We start from the raw sequence: 14,647 nt of genomic DNA, 5'->3' as shown, positions 1-14,647 counted from the left end.
ACCCTGTCCCTGGAAAGACCCAAGACCCTGCCAAGACATGGGTCGTGAGACACAGCTCTGGGAGGCTGGGGATTCCTGTCTTGAGACTGTCTCGGGACCTGTCGTGGGAAGTGTCTACCTGGCTCCGACGAAGGCTGTGCCCTTCGGCAGAGACCTGGGATGACGGGGATGGAGCCTTTGAGGATACCCGGGCTCGTGGCCTCACCTGAGGGAGCCCCTGGTGTTGTCTGTCCCCGCCACGGCCCCCCCGGCCCTGAAGTCTACATTCTGATCCAAAGGGAAAGAAGGTGCAGCTAAACTCGGGGACTGAGCACCGTTTAGGGAGCCCGAGAGAAAACAGAAGAGACGGTAATTCCTACTCAGCCCCTGACTGCTTTCCTGTGATCGAGGCCCCTGGCTGGCACTTCCCCTGGCCTCCATTCTGAGATTTACTCTTGCACAGGATAGGCCCATGCCTCAGTCCTACCCCCCAGGGATTCAGTAGTTCAGTGTCAGGGCTGAAGCCAGGGACAGCTGGGGGAACAACTGGGAGGGGACGCCTTCACCCACCAGCTGTGCCTCCGCTCCCCTCCCCCAGCCTGCCTCCCCGCACCCCCCCACCAGGTCGGCTCAGAGGCCTGGCCCCAGCAACTTCACCCCATTCCCACCTCCTGGAGCCCCAGTGCCCCTGAAGGTGATGCAGGCCAACCTCTCATGTTCTTAGAAATGTCTGGAGAGAGGTCGCAGGTCTCCTGTCCCTTAACAAGACACGAGGTGGTCCACTAGCCAAGCGACAGGTTGCATGAGGTAGTGGAAACAGCCCTGGCCCTCGGTGTCCTAGGCTGGGTCCTGACACTAAATGGCTGTGTGACCCTGAACAAGCCACGTCCCCTCTCTGGATTTCCCTAGCTGTGAAATAAAGCGGTTAGAGCAGAAGGTCTGCAGAGAGCCCTCACGAAGTAGAACCGTGACCCACGGCGTGAGACGTCAGTCCTCCACAATACCCAGCTATAACGTGAGAAACAAATATACTTAACGTGAATATAATTAGTAGCCAGTGCTATGCTCAATAGAAATCTGCCACAAGCTGTGGAGTTAAACGTGCGGACACGCTTCTCTCTTTCTCAAAGAAAGTTAGGAGCAGGTAATTATGACAATATGCTCTTGGCCTCTGCTGTTTTTATTGCTAGTAAGAAAGGACACTTTGTTGGGACGCCTCCCCTTTGAGGACAGTGGCGAGGGCTGTGTTGGGGAGAAGGCCTGTGCTGGGGGTGCGGGGAGGCCCTGGGAAAGACAGGGCTGTTACCTCAGAGTTGGCCAAGGCCTGACACACGTGTTTGCAGCCGGAGGGAGGCGCACGCTGACCTTGGGTGGCCTACCCGTTTCCCTTCCTGCACCCTTCGGGCTCCCCCAACCTGGGGCCGGGCTGTGAGGGGGTCTTGCAAGAGGACAGAGTTTGGGAAGGAGGAGCCGGGCGGGGAAGGGGTGCTCCCTGTCCCTTGGCGGGAGAGGAAGCCGGGATTAATTCTGGCTGGGATCCCAGGCCCGACAGAGGAGCTGAGTCACGGCAGAGGGCGGAGTGCAGAGTGGACGGGAGACCCTGAGCTGTTCCGTCAGACAAGAGATGGCTCCGGGTGGCCCCTGCATGGGGGACAAAGGGAGGGGCAGAGCACGTGTGTCCGTTTAGGGCTGGATCGGGGGAGCTAGAGACCCTCCTATCAAGGAGCCCGGTTTCTGGGCAGCTGAGGGGAGACGGATCGCCAAGGCCCCCCTGGTGCCGAGGCTCTAAGGCTGCACCTTCCCAGGCTGGGGCTGGAATGCGGCGGGACTAGAACTCCTAGGCCCTCCCACTTCCTTTGCCGAGCTTGGGGTGCGGCTCCCACCCCCTCTTGCCATCATCAAGGTTGATAATCCAGATAGAGGGTTAATGCATCCCAAAGAAGGAACTCCTGAGTCAGCTTCTTGTGGGGATCCCCTAAATGTCCCTACTCTGGCCGGCGCCTCCCTCTCTCTCCCCTCAGGACAGTCTGCCTCTTCCTAGGCTGTGACCCAGGCCCCTCCTTCTTTTGGTCTGTCCCCAGGCCTCAGCGCTTCATTGTTGCACAGAAGTCAAGAGTGACTTCTTGAGAGTCAGGCCAAGAAGAAGGAAAGCGGAGTTGGCAGGGACCGTAAGAGAGCAGTTGGTCAGGAAGCCGGCTGCCTGTCGTCCAGGACCCCGGGCCCGGCTCCTAGCCGTAGGCTCCTCCTGCCTGCGAACAACGCCACGTTGATACACCCGGCAGCTGTGACTCAGGCCTGGCCCCCTGCCAGCCCCAGCGCCTCTGCCGGAGTTGAGTCTGAACATGTCCACAGGCCTCCCGTCCCCTTCTCGGCCCCGGCCCCTCTCCTCCAGCCCTCCCTCTGTCTACAGTTGCCACCTGGCTTTGTCTAGGGGGAGGACAGCTGGGGCCGAGCGCCTCTGGACGGGGATCTGAGGGCCCCGGACCCCAGGCGTGTGCGGCAGGTGGACGCAGGGCCAGGCCTGTGTGGGGAGGTCGGGGTGGGGTCCACCCCGAGGGGCCTACCTGCGCTTTCCAGCTGTAAGACCCTCAGAACGTCAGCGGGTGGGATTCGAAGAAAGCTGTTCCCCCTCAGTTCCTCTGTTGAAGGTCTCTTTTCCAGACGGGGCTGGTGCCTGGAGCGCCAGATGTCCCCGCCTTCCCACATCCTGCCCTTACCAGAAGGTGTTGGCCGACCCACAGACCAGCCAAGAGACCAAGCAGTGGTTCCCTTTCGGGGTGGGGGGTGTCCAACCCGCTTCACCCCCAGCTGTGGGAGTGTGTGCGTTTGGGCCGCATCACTCTTGGACTGGGAGCCGGAGGTCGAGGCCTCTCCCAGGCTGTCTTCCTGGGTGCCTGGGTGCCACCCTCCTCGCACCTCCCCTCCCCCCACCCTGCCGTGCACCCTGCCATTCTCAGTGCCCTGTCCCTGTCTGCCGTGAGTGTCCTCAGGTGACCCGGCGGGCAGGTTTTCAGTGCCTGAGCCTTTTCCTGTCTAGGCCTTGGTTTCCCCACCAGTAAAGGTGCAGAGGCTGGCCCGGGAGGAGGCCCCCTGGAAGCCAGGATTGTGTGGACTCCTAGCCCCCAGGCATTCCAGGCACAGACTGGAAAAGCCCCAGACATTAGTGGACAGATAATAAACTGGCCGATGAAAACAACAGCTGAGCACATGTCAGGGGTGGGGACAAGAGCTGCAGGGCTGAGGGCCCCGCAGCCCAGGGAGGTGGAGGCAGATAGATTGCAGGGGGAGGAGCTGCAGGAACAAAGGGAAGGGTGGCCAACAGGAGCCGCCCCTCACTGGCAGGAAGTAGGCTTGGGCCGAGTTCTGCCGTCCAGGGAAAAGAGGGGACAGTCCTGGCGCTGGTGCCTACCCGCCCGCCCATCCTGACACTGGGACGCCCCGCCCTGCACGGCCCTGTCCTGCCACAAGGGGCGCCTGCCCTGCACGGCCCTGTCCTGCCACAGGGGGCGCCCCGCCCCGCCACAGGGGGCGCCCTTCCCTGCGGGCCCTCGGAGACTCGCTCTTCCCCCCCCCCCCCGCCCCCGCCCACCCTCACCCCTCTCTCCGGTCCTGGGGTCTCGCCATGGGGAACTCTGTGTGCCGGTGAGGCTGAGGGGCTGAGGCTGGAGGGGACTGGGGCGGGAGCCCCTGCAGGGCTGGGCCAGCTCCTAGAAGCCCCGTGGCCATCTTCCCCTCCCCCTCGTATGTTCGGCCCCAGGTCTCTGTCCCCGTATCTCTTCCTCAGCCCAGTGGGAGAGGAAACGAGGGCCTTGCAAGTTGTCCCCAGCAACGGGGCCCAAACAGGCCTGGGCTGCCTGGCTTCCATATCTGGCATCCGAGCAGGGCTGAGGTGGGGGTGACTCAGCGAGCGGGCCAGCTCCTGGCCCCGTGCCCAGCCGACCCCTTTGCTGCCCCCGAGGCCCGGCAGACCCCCCGGCCCCGCCCTGGGCCCGGGTTCTCCGCACCCTGCCCTCCCCGCCCCCTGCCCCCTCCCCCCTCCCGAGATGGGAGCTGCCCGCCGTGGGAAGAGGCAGAAACAGGATGCCCAGCCCTCCTCGCCCCACGAGGCCCCTGGGATGGAGGAGCCTGGACGTGAGGGCTGGGGCAGGACAGGGGCAGAGTCAGGGTCTCCCTTGTGAGCGCTAGAGGATTTCCTGACCCCGCCGGGGTATTTTCTGCCCCAGGATGAGTCACCTGCCGCCCAGCTCCCCGGCCCAACCCCACCCGCCGCCCCAGTGGCCCTGGCACCTGACGCGCTGACCGCCTGGCCAGGCTCTGCTTGCGGTCCCTGCTGGCGCAGGGAGGTGGGGGACGGGGGAGGCGCCGGGCCCTGCACCCTCTCTTGGGGTGTGCGTGTGGCTCCCCGGCCACAACTCCTGAGGGCTGAGTCATGAGCCTGTGGGTGATAGTGGCTTCTTCCCCACAGATGGGAGCTCCCCAGCCTGACTGAGAAAACCGCGGGGGCCCCCCCTCCCCTCCCCGGGTGCTGGCGGTTTCCCCCTGCGGGCAAAGCCAGTCCAGCCTCCAGGACGGATAGGCAACTAGACCCCTTGCTGCTCGGGAGGCCGCCCTGGTGGCGGGGCCGAGGGCTCCGCAGCCCCCCTGGCTGCTGGGCTACCGACTTGCTGCGGGCCCCCGGACGTGCTCTGTGCCTCAGTGTCCCTGGTCACACGGTGATGGCCCGACTTGTAGGCAGCTGTGCAGACCGAGCGCTAACGTTGAGAGCGGTGCCTGCTCCGTGACCAGCCCCGCCGGGGCGTTTGCTGCCGTCGTGTTGTTAGGATTACTGCCGTTGTACCCCACGGCCCGAGGCTGAGGGTGGTTGGCCGACTGAGCCTGGCAGAGGGCCGGCACCCGCTCCTCTGTTCTCGAGGTCTGGGAAGGCGTGTCCTCAGAGATGCCACCTGAAGCCTCGGGAGCGGGGGGGCTCCTTCCCGCCTCCCCCGGCCCAGGCCACCCCTCTTCCTCCTGTGGCCAAGGAGGGCGGTGCGGCGGAGGGGAGGAGCCCCCAGCGGCAGCGTGGACTGTGACCCTGTCCCTGCTGCCACCGTGTGCGGCACTGCACACGGGCCTCAGTTTCCTCATCTGTTCAAGGAGGGCTTGAGCTGGCCCCACCCTGAGCTCCCTGCAGCTCTCCCAGGTGCTGAGAGCCCGCCGTGGCCGTGGCCGTGGCCGTGGCCATCAGCCTGCAGGCAGAGGCGGCCTCTGTGGGGCAGGCCCTGCACCTGGAGCCGGCCCAAGGAGCGGGAGCCTGCGGCCGCCGCGGAGCTTCACTTTACCAGCGGTTTCTTCTTTTTCATCCCCCCCCACCCCCCCTGCAGCTGGCTCAGCTTCGGAAAAGTTCTGAAGTCATGGAAAGTTGAGGCTGTGCTCCCAGCCAGGGGCTGGGCCGGATGGCAGCCAAAACCTGAGCTGGGTTTTGACTTTATTTTTAGCTTTTCTGGCTGAGACGGAGGAGGGGAGACATCCTCCAGTTCTGGAAGGGCCTCTTTTCACGGGAGACAGACACTGTTGCTTGTTCCGAGGTGTGGCCAGAGGCCGGGAGCAGCAAGATTGTGGGGGAGGTGAGGGCCCCCTCCAGGTCTTCCCATCTTCCCCCCACCTCCGAGCGTGTCTCTGTGTCCCCCTCCTGGTGGAGCCTGTTTGAAAAGTCCTGAGCTGGTGGCAGGAGAGTGCTGCCTGTCCGGGCCCCTCCCTGCAGAGCCTCCTCAAGGCTGGCCTCTGCCACTGCACCTTGTCACCATCACCCGTGTCACCGTCACCGCTGGGCCCCTGGGAGCTTAGGGCTTTTGCAGAGGCGAAAAATGCTGGCACGGTCACTTTGCTTCTTCCCAGGACGGAAATGTCCCCTCCTGCCCACATTTGGTTCCTTTTTTCCCTTCTGCCACGTGGGCCCACGCTTACGACTCAGGAGTTACGGATGGCAGCCGGGCCCAGGCCCCCTGGGTCTTTCCCTGCACTCCCTGGGTCTCCTGCTTTCTCTCACCAGATGCTGGTGAGGTGATAATAACATCTGGAAAGTTCTTGGGTTCCCCAGAAGTTTGGACCCCTCTCCTTCTCCAGTTCAGTATCTTTGGGGCCCAGAAAATGGAAGGAAATGGCAGAGGCATCCCCTGTTTATGTGTTTATTTGGCTAAAGCTTCACCCACTTTCAGGGCTGGGGCCCAGATGGGCCTGGAGGCTCAGGGGCCACATCTGGAGCCAGATGCTGAGGCTTGTGGCCGAAGGGGAGGGTTTAGTGTTCTCTCAAGCTCTGTAAGGCCTGGGAGGAAGGCAGCTGGACCCCCGTGCTTGGCCCCGGTCAGGGGACTCAGCCTGGGTCTGGAAAGGGAAGGGCCAGTACCGAGCCTAGTTGTCCTTATCCCTGACTTTTAACCGGACTTTCCCTCTGCACAGTCTCCGTGTGTAAAAGGGGCCAGGAGAGGTGACCAGTACCTTGGGGGCCCAAACTGAGAAGCTATAGGGATGCATGGACCCCAACACTGGGAGCCTGGTTGTCTGGGTCCCTGCAGGGAAGGAGGCCTGGCCCAATGGGAGGGGGGTGGAGTTAGGGAGGAGGAGGTTAAGGCCCTGTGTGGGAAGGGGCAGGAGACAAAGGTGGCCCTGTCTCTTTGGGAAGGAATGGGAGGAGAGGGAGGGAAAGCATTGATCTCACGGGATTGCGCTTTCCCCTTGGCCCCGGGCACGTTCCTGAGCACTGAGTCATGGGAAGGGTGGAGAAGCAGGAAGGGGGTTTTGGGGACCTTGGGGGAAGTGGGAGTCCAGTCCCAGAGGCGGGCAGATGCTAACAAACCACAAGCAAGGATGCCCTCTCCTGGCAGTTTGAGGGACAGCCAAGCCAGGCCCCGGCTGGGCTGGCCGCCTAGGAGGTGGCTTCTGTCTCTCTGTGGGGGACCCGACTCTCTCTAGGGATTCTAAAGCTACTCTTCCTTTGCTTCCTTAGCAATACCAAGAAGGAGGGCGACTTGATGGCCGCCCAGGCCCGCCTCAAGGACCTGGAGGCCCTGCTCAACTCCAAGGAGGCCGCCCTGAGCACCGCGCTCAGCGAGAAGCGCACCCTGGAGGGCGAGCTCCATGACCTGCGGGGCCAGGTGGCCAAGGTGAGGCCACCCGCCAGGGCCCGCCATGACCCCTCCTCCCCCCAGAGAAGTGCAGGCTCGCCCTACCCACCCTTTCACCCCACTTGCTCTCCGAGGCACCTGTCTGTCCTGTTACACGGACAGGGCATCACAGCCATCTGCCCGCCCTGGTGCCATTTCAGCCGTCCCCACCTCGCTGCGTCCTGCCCGTGCATCTGGCACAGCGGGTTTACGGTCGTCCACAGCTGGGGCGCCTGGCTGGGAGAACGTGCGACTCTTGATCTCGGAGTCACGAGTCAGAGCCTCATGTTAGGCATCCAGCTTACGTTAATAAATAAAGTAGTACGCAGACGTTTGCACGTAAGTCTGCAACAAACCGTGCCTGGCCCTGGATCCCTCCTGGTGTGGCTGTCCTGTAAGAGAGCGGAGGTCTCTGGAAGACCGAGCCAGCCTGAAGTCGGCAGTGGATGGTCTATCACAGACGGGACGGGTGTTCTTGATGCTTGGCATGTATATGGCTGTCTTTCCTTCCAAGGCACGTTGCTGTCTGTCCTGGGCTCTCGTCTCTCACATCGCAAGCTCAGAACAGAATCAAAGAAGCCGACTGGCTCCCGGTTCTGCCGCCTCACTGCTCAGAGCAGGGCCAGGACCAGGGTCAGGGGCCAGGCTCTCTGGGCTCGGCCCTCTCCCAGGCCCCGCCACCAGAGTGCGCCCAGCACACGGGAGACGCCAGTGGGTTGAGCACTAAGGCTGGGCTGGAGCCTTCTCCTCCAGGCCTCCTGCCGGCCCCTGCGCTGGCCAGCGGGCCTCTCGGAGACCAGCATCTGGGAGGGGTTCTCTGCCACTCAAACTTCAGAGATCTTTCTGTGGCAGAGAAGGGGGCATCTCTTCACGGTCCAGCCCCTGCCTTCCCGCGCAGCCGCTGTCCATGTCGCCACCCCTGAGCCCTGCCGGCTCTGCCGGAACCGGGGACCCCCGAAGCTCGCTGTGCCTCTGCGCCTCCGGGCCTTTACACGGGCCTTTGCTCCTGTGCTCAGGCAGTGTCCCCCTCTGCCCTGGGCACGTCCCAAGAGCCTGTCCTGCAGGCCTCAGCCCCCCGGAGGCCTTCCCAGACCCCCCTCTACCACCCCAGGCGGACTGTGGTTCCAGCGTGCTCTGGACTTGCTGTGTGTGGTGCCTCCTCTCGTTTCTTAGCGGGCGGGTGAGGGGACAGCGGAGGCTGTCCATCCCCCGGGCCTGTCCCTCACCTCTGCCTCCCCCCTCCCAGCTCGAGGCCGCCCTGGGCGAGGCCAAGAAACAGCTCCAGGACGAGATGCTGCGGCGGGTGGACGCGGAGAACAGGCTGCAGACCCTGAAGGAGGAGCTGGACTTCCAGAAGAACATCTACAGCGAGGTGGGGACTGTGCCGCGCCCGCCGGAGGGGCAGGGGGCAGGGCTGGGGGCGGCTGTGGGCGGAGCTCGCCCCGCCTGCCTCGTGCCGCCGGTCGGTCGGGGAGAGCGGGGTGTCTGGCGCCCGGCCCCCGGGTTACGGCGGGGTGACGGTGGCCCCATCGGGGGGGGGACGAGACGGGGCCGGGGTGGGCCGGCCCCCCGGGCCGCCTCATCCTCCGAGGACGAGCTCTGATCTTGGTTCCCCGTCCCCGCCCCCCCCCCCCGCTCCCAGGAGCTGCGAGAGACCAAGCGCCGCCACGAGACCCGGCTGGTGGAGATCGACAACGGCAAGCAGCGTGAGTTCGAGAGCCGGCTGGCGGACGCCCTGCAGGAGCTGCGGGCCCAGCACGAGGACCAGGTGGAGCAGTACAAGAAGGAGCTGGAGAAGACCTATTCTGCCAAGGTGCCTGCCCGCCCCCCGGGCGCCCGCCCTGCGCCCCCTGGGTCCCTCTCGGGTCCCCACGGCCCTAACCCTGCGTCCTCCCCCCGAAGCTGGATAACGCCAGGCAGTCGGCCGAGAGGAACAGCAACCTGGTGGGGGCCGCGCACGAGGAGCTGCAGCAGTCTCGCATCCGCATCGACAGCCTGTCGGCCCAGCTCAGCCAGCTGCAGAAGCAGGTGCCGCCCGCCTCGCCTCTCCACCCCCTCACCTCTGCCCGCCTCACTTCTGTACCGCCTCGCCTCTCGCCTGCCTCGACCCCCGCCTCGCCTCTACCTCGCCTCGCTTCTACTTGCCTCACCTCTGTACCGCCTCGCCTCTCGCCTGCCTCGACCCCGCCTCGCCTCTATCCCTCCTCGCCTCTACCTCGCCTCGCTTCTACTTGCCTCACCTCTGTACCGCCTCGCCTCTCTCCTGCCTCGACCCCGCCTCGCCTCTATCCCTCCTCGCCTCTACCTTGCCTCGCTTCTACTTGCCTCACCTCTGTACCGCCTCGCCTCTCTCCTGCCTCGACCCCGCCTCGCCTCTATCCCTCCTCGCCTCTACCTCGCCTCCCTTCTACTTGCCTCACCTCTGTACCGCCTCGCCTCTCGCCTGCCTCGACCCCGCCTCACCTCTATCCCTCCTCGCCTCTACCTCGCCTCGCTTCTACTTGCCTCACCTCTGTACCGCCTCGCCTCTCTCCTGCCTCGACCCCGCCTCGCCTCTATCCCTCCTCGCCTCTACCTCGCCTCGCTTCTACTTGCCTCACCTCTGTACCGCCTCGCCTCTCTCCTGCCTCGACCCCGCCTCGCCTCTATCCCTCCTCGCCTCTACCTCGCCTCGCTTCTACTTGCCTCACCTCTGTACCGCCTCGCCTCTCTCCTGCCTCGACTCCGCCTCGCCTCTACCCCGCCTCGCCTCTACCCCACTTCGCCTGTCTCCTGCCTCGACCCCGCCTCACCTCTGTCCCTCCTTGCCTCTACCCCACTTCGCCTCTCTTCTGCCTCGCCTCTACCCCGCGCCGCCTCACCTCTGTCCCATCTCACCTCTATCCTGCCGCCGGAGCCAGTGGCAGTGGTCGGGTGGGATGTAGGGCCCGGAGGAGGGGAGGGTAGAGGCGAGGACAGAATGTGCCCCCAGGACCACGGACTGAGACGACCTGGCTGCTCCTCCAGGCCTCTTACATCCCCGTGTGACCCTCACTCCCGAGAGCCTTGGTTTTCCGTTTGAAAACGGGGGCTGTATTTGCCCTGCACGAGGCTCAGTGTGCGGTCAAGCATCCGCCCCCTCCCGGCCGGCCGTGCGTGTGGCCACGGGAGACGGGTTCCGGGCTCGGCACAGGGGTTTCGCTTCGATGCGGGGAAGGGCTTCCCGGCCACCAGCCGCGCCACGTGACAGCCCCCTGCGGGCTCCGGTGCCTCGAGAACCTGGGGGGGGGGGGGGCCCGGGGGCCGCGGGCGCTCACCAGACCCCGGCTCCCTCGCCCAGCTGGCCGCCAAGGAGGCGAAGCTGCGGGACCTGGAAGACTCGCTGGCCCGGGAGCGCGACACCAGCCGGCGGCTGCTGGCGGAGAAGGAGCGGGAGATGGCGGAGATGCGGGCGAGGATGCAGCAGCAGCTGGACGAGTACCAGGAGCTGCTGGACATCAAGCTGGCCCTGGACATGGAGATCCACGCCTACCGCAAGCTCCTGGAGGGCGAGGAGGAGAGGTGGGGCCGGGAGGGGCGGGCGGGGGCGGGGCTGGCGGAGGAGCGCCCCGCCCACCAGCCGCCCGCCTTGCCTTGACCGGGGCCCCTCTGTCCCCCTCGCCAGGCTGCGCCTGTCCCCCAGCCCCACCTCGCAGCGCAGCCGCGGCCGCGCCTCCTCCCACTCCTCCCAGACGCAGGGCTCGGGCAGCGTCACCAAGAAGCGCAAGCTGGAGGCCGCCGAGAGCAGGAGCAGCTTCTCACAGCACGCTCGCACCAGCGGGCGCGTGGCCGTGGAGGAGGTGGACGAGGAGGGCAAGTTCGTGCGGCTGCGCAACAAGTCCAGTGAGGTAGGTGCCCCCCCCCCGCCCCCGCCTCCCCGTCACCCCCCCCCCAGCCCCAGGCCCAGGGGCTCCAGCCCGGGGAGGGAGCAGACCCCGAGAAAGAGAGCGGCGCCCCTCCCAGAGGCACTCGGGGGCGGGTGTGTCCCTCCACGGTGGGGAGCGGCTCCGGACTCCCCCTGGCGGCCAGGCCCCCCCCCCCCCCCCCCCCCCCCCCCCCCCCCCCCCCGTGAGCTATCTGACCCCTCTGAGCGCCCGAGATGAATAACAGCCCCTCGGTCTTTGAGTTGCTGGAAGTTGGGTGTCCAGCGTGCGCGGTCCCGCCCGGGCGTCCGCAGACCTCGGCTGTTTTCCGCGACGGGGCCCTGCCTGGGCCCTTGAGCAAGACGGACCAGGAGTGTGAATGAGCCTCCCCCCGCCTCCCCCTTCCCTTCCTTCCTGGCAGGACCAATCCATGGGCAATTGGCAGATCAAGCGCCAGAATGGAGATGACCCCTTGCTGACCTACCGCTTCCCCCCAAAGTTCACCCTGAAGGCCGGGCAGGTGGTGACGGTGAGTGGCAGGCGTTTGGGACCCTGGGGCGGGTTGGGTGGGGGAGGGGTAGGCCTGAGGACAGGCACGCCGGACCGAGCACCTTCTCTAACCCTGCCCCGCTCCAGATCTGGGCTGCAGGAGCCGGGGCCACCCACAGCCCCCCTACCGACCTGGTGTGGAAGGCACAGAACACCTGGGGCTGCGGGAACAGCCTGCGCACGGCTCTCATCAACTCCACCGGGGAGGTGAGTGTGCCGCGGGCCGGCACAGGGCTGCACAGGGCCCCCCCTTGGTGGGCAGTACTGGAGCCGGGGCACCCAACCCCAGGGAGCCAGTTCAAGGCCACTTCGCCCTAAGTCTCCCTCCGCTGCAACCCCAGGCGCCAAACTCTCCACCCAGCGCTCACACCCGAAGATGCCTCCCCCAGCCGCGCGAGGGAAGGAAGGTGGGCGGCGAGGGTCATCACAGGCAGAAGCACACTCCTACCCAGAGAGCCTGGCAGCGCCCTCTGGGGGAGAATAGCTCCTTGGCTTGCACCCCACAGAGGTCGGCAGCGGGCCGGACAAAGGGCGCACCGTGGGAAAGGCTCTTTGGTGGCCACTGTGAGAGGACACACGACCCCGCTCCTGCCCCGACCCGCTAACCCTGGGGCCTGGCCCCGCGTCCCCGCAGGAGGTGGCCATGCGCAAGCTGGTGCGCTCAGTGACCGTGGTCGAGGACGACGAGGACGAGGACGGAGACGATCTGCTCCATCACCACCATGTGAGTGGCAGCCGCCGCTGAGGCCGAGCCCCCGCCGGGGCTCCCAGCCAGGCCTCCCCTTGCCAAAGATCTTTTCATTAAAGAACGTTCTGGAACTTCACGCGCTGCCCTGGCTTTTCTTCTCTCCTCCCTGTTCCTCGAGCAGGGAGCCCAGGTGTCTGGGAGGAGGGACTTCCTGACGCCACGGCGTCTTCCCACGGGAGCAGTGGACGGGGCTGTGGATTTGTCTCCCGGGACGGGGATGGGAGGACAGAAGTGGGGCGCCCAGCCTGCCTCTCTTCCCAGCCCCTGCTGCATGCACCTCCTCCCCCCACCCCCCCATCCCTGTCCCTCATACCACGGATTTTCCTGCAGGACCGTCCCCCCCCCCCCCCCCATTTATTTTGCATGCCTGCCACCCAACAAGCTTGCTCACTGGCCCTCCCCTGTAAGCTCAGAGAGGCCGGGGCGGAGCCCAGCCAGAACCCCAGTTCCCTGTCCCCACGTCTTCCTGACCCCGTCTCTGCCTTTCCACGCCTTGCCCTCCTCCCAGCCGGGCCCTGCTCCGGGGGCCCTGAGCACAGAACCCGCCTTCCTGCCTGGTGGCGGTGCCGCAGGAGCGCAGAGCCGGGTGCCGGGCCTGAGCGCTGTCCCAGACCCGCCGTCCCGCCTGAGCCTTGTCTTCCTCCTCAGGGCTCCCACTGCAGCAGCTCGGGGGACCCCGCCGAGTACAACCTGCGCTCACGCACCGTGCTGTGCGGGACGTGCGGGCAGCCTGCGGACAAGGCTTCCGCCAGCGGCTCGGGAGCCCAGGTGGGCGGAACCATCTCCTCTGGCTCTTCCGCCTCCAGTGTCACGGTCACCCGAAGCTACCGCAGTGTGGGGGGCAGTGGGGGGAGCGGCTTCGGGGACAGCCTGGTCACCCGCTCCTACCTCCTGGGCAACTCCAGCCCTCGAACCCAGGTGAGTTTGTCCCTTCGCCTCCACCCCTGCAAGCAGAGGACCCTGGTCCTTGAGGGTTAAGACGAGGGGGCCCTGTCGGGGGGGAGGCCTTCTCTTCCGCAGCCCGGGGGAGCGGGAGCCTCCTCCCCTCAGCCCCAGATCCTAGACAGTCGGCTCCCGCGTCCTGCCCCTCCCGTCTGAGCCCCAGACTGGAGGGCGGGGGCGGGGCCGGGGCACCGGGAGGGCTTCCGGGGGAGTCCCCCCCACACACCGTGGCTCACACCCGTCCCCTCTCTCTTCTCTCTCAGAGCCCCCAGAACTGCAGCATCATGTAATGTGGGACCTGCCAGACCCGGGTGAGGGTGGAGACCTCCTGAGTCCTCCTCACCTCATGGCCACCCCCCGCCCTGCACCTCAGGGGAGGGGGCTTGAAGCCAAAGAAAATACCCCTTTGGTTTTGTCTTCTATGTTTCGTTTTTTTCTAAGAGAACTTATTTTCTACAGTGGTTTTATACTGAAGGAGAGACACAAGCAAAAAAAAAAAAAAAAAAAAAAAAAAAAAAAAAAAAAAAAAAGCTCTATCTCCACCCCCGTCCTTTCCCTGCTTCCAGGAAACTCACATCTGCCTTAAAACCAAAGAGGGCTTCCTCCAGAAGCCGAGGGAAAGGGATGCTTTTTACAGAGCCTAGTTTCTGCTTCTGCGCCCTGCTGCTGCCCCCACCCCGGGGACCCCACGAACATGGTGCCTGCGAGGCGGGTGTGGAGCCTTCTGGGCCGGCCTCCAAGGGAGAGGGGGCCGAGCCGGGCCCCTCGGCCAGCCCCCGTCGGTCCACTACACCTGGCTGAGGCTCCTTGCCCGCCCCGTCCCAGTCCCACCCCTGCCCCAGCCCCGGGGGCGACTCATTCTGCCAGGTACCAGCCGCACTTGCTTTTTCTGTATTTTATTTAGACAAGAGATGGGAATGAGGTGGGAAAGAGGGGAAGGAAGGTTCTTTGAGCCTGCCTCATCTGGAAGCCAGAAGGGAGGGCTCTGCCCTGTTACTGGAGGTCAAGGTCAAGTGGGTGCAGGGGAGCAGGGAGAAGGGAGGGTTCGAGGAAGGGTGGGAGCCTGCCGTGGCCCCACCCCGGAGGAGGAAGGTGACAAGCGGTGGAGGATGTGCATCTGTGGTTTTGCAAACACTAAAGAGCCCCTTGCCCCCCTTTTCCCATCTGCACCCTTCTCTCTCCCCAAATCAATACACTAGTTGTTTCTATCCCTGGCTGCTGTGGTATCTGTCTCTGTTGATGGGCGTCACCGAGAGTTTGGAGGGGCAGACACACACGCACACACACATGTCGCGTGGTCACCCGCATCCTCGTGCTCGGGACCGTCCAGTCTCACCCCTGCTCTGGGGCACGCGAGCTGAAGCCCTCAGAGCTTCGGATCCACACCTGGGTCCTCCGGTGCCTGGTGG

The 14,647-nt window shown here is 65.2% G+C and overlaps 1 protein-coding gene and 1 long non-coding RNA gene across 4 annotated transcripts in view; one reads left to right on the top strand and one right to left on the bottom strand.

The window, feature by feature from the left end:
- The window catches only part of LMNA (lamin A/C), a 38,441-nt gene extending 23,995 nt beyond the window's left edge, over positions 1 to 14,446 (top strand). For 2 of the 3 annotated variants that reach the window (XM_042975770.1, XM_042975771.1), the window contains 11 exons: positions 6,962 to 7,118; positions 8,365 to 8,490; positions 8,761 to 8,931; positions 9,021 to 9,146; positions 10,438 to 10,658; positions 10,762 to 10,984; positions 11,421 to 11,528; positions 11,636 to 11,755; positions 12,183 to 12,272; positions 12,945 to 13,214; positions 13,502 to 14,446. In XM_042975770.1, the coding sequence (XP_042831704.1) occupies positions 6,962 to 7,118; positions 8,365 to 8,490; positions 8,761 to 8,931; positions 9,021 to 9,146; positions 10,438 to 10,658; positions 10,762 to 10,984; positions 11,421 to 11,528; positions 11,636 to 11,755; positions 12,183 to 12,272; positions 12,945 to 13,214; positions 13,502 to 13,528 (1,639 nt within the window). In that variant the 3' untranslated portion in view covers positions 13,529 to 14,446. Of the gene's footprint in view, positions 1 to 3,584; positions 3,622 to 6,961; positions 7,119 to 8,364; positions 8,491 to 8,760; positions 8,932 to 9,020; positions 9,147 to 10,437; positions 10,659 to 10,761; positions 10,985 to 11,420; positions 11,529 to 11,635; positions 11,756 to 12,182; positions 12,273 to 12,944; positions 13,215 to 13,501 lie in introns of those variants that run through there. The other variant, XM_042975772.1, reaches the window with a different exon arrangement.
- On the bottom strand, positions 1,041 to 2,677 carry LOC102966852. Its single transcript, XR_006213813.1, has 3 exons — positions 2,544 to 2,677; positions 2,147 to 2,228; positions 1,041 to 1,620 (listed from the first exon to the last, which is right to left on the bottom strand). It is a non-coding gene; the product is annotated as an uncharacterized LOC102966852 (long non-coding RNA).
- Positions 14,447 to 14,647: the final 201 nt, after the last annotated feature.

This window comes from Panthera tigris, chromosome F3, assembly GCF_018350195.1.
Source record: "Panthera tigris isolate Pti1 chromosome F3, P.tigris_Pti1_mat1.1, whole genome shotgun sequence".
Taxonomy (NCBI): domain Eukaryota; kingdom Metazoa; phylum Chordata; class Mammalia; order Carnivora; family Felidae; genus Panthera; species Panthera tigris.
This window is presented reverse-complemented; position numbering and strand designations above follow the sequence as displayed.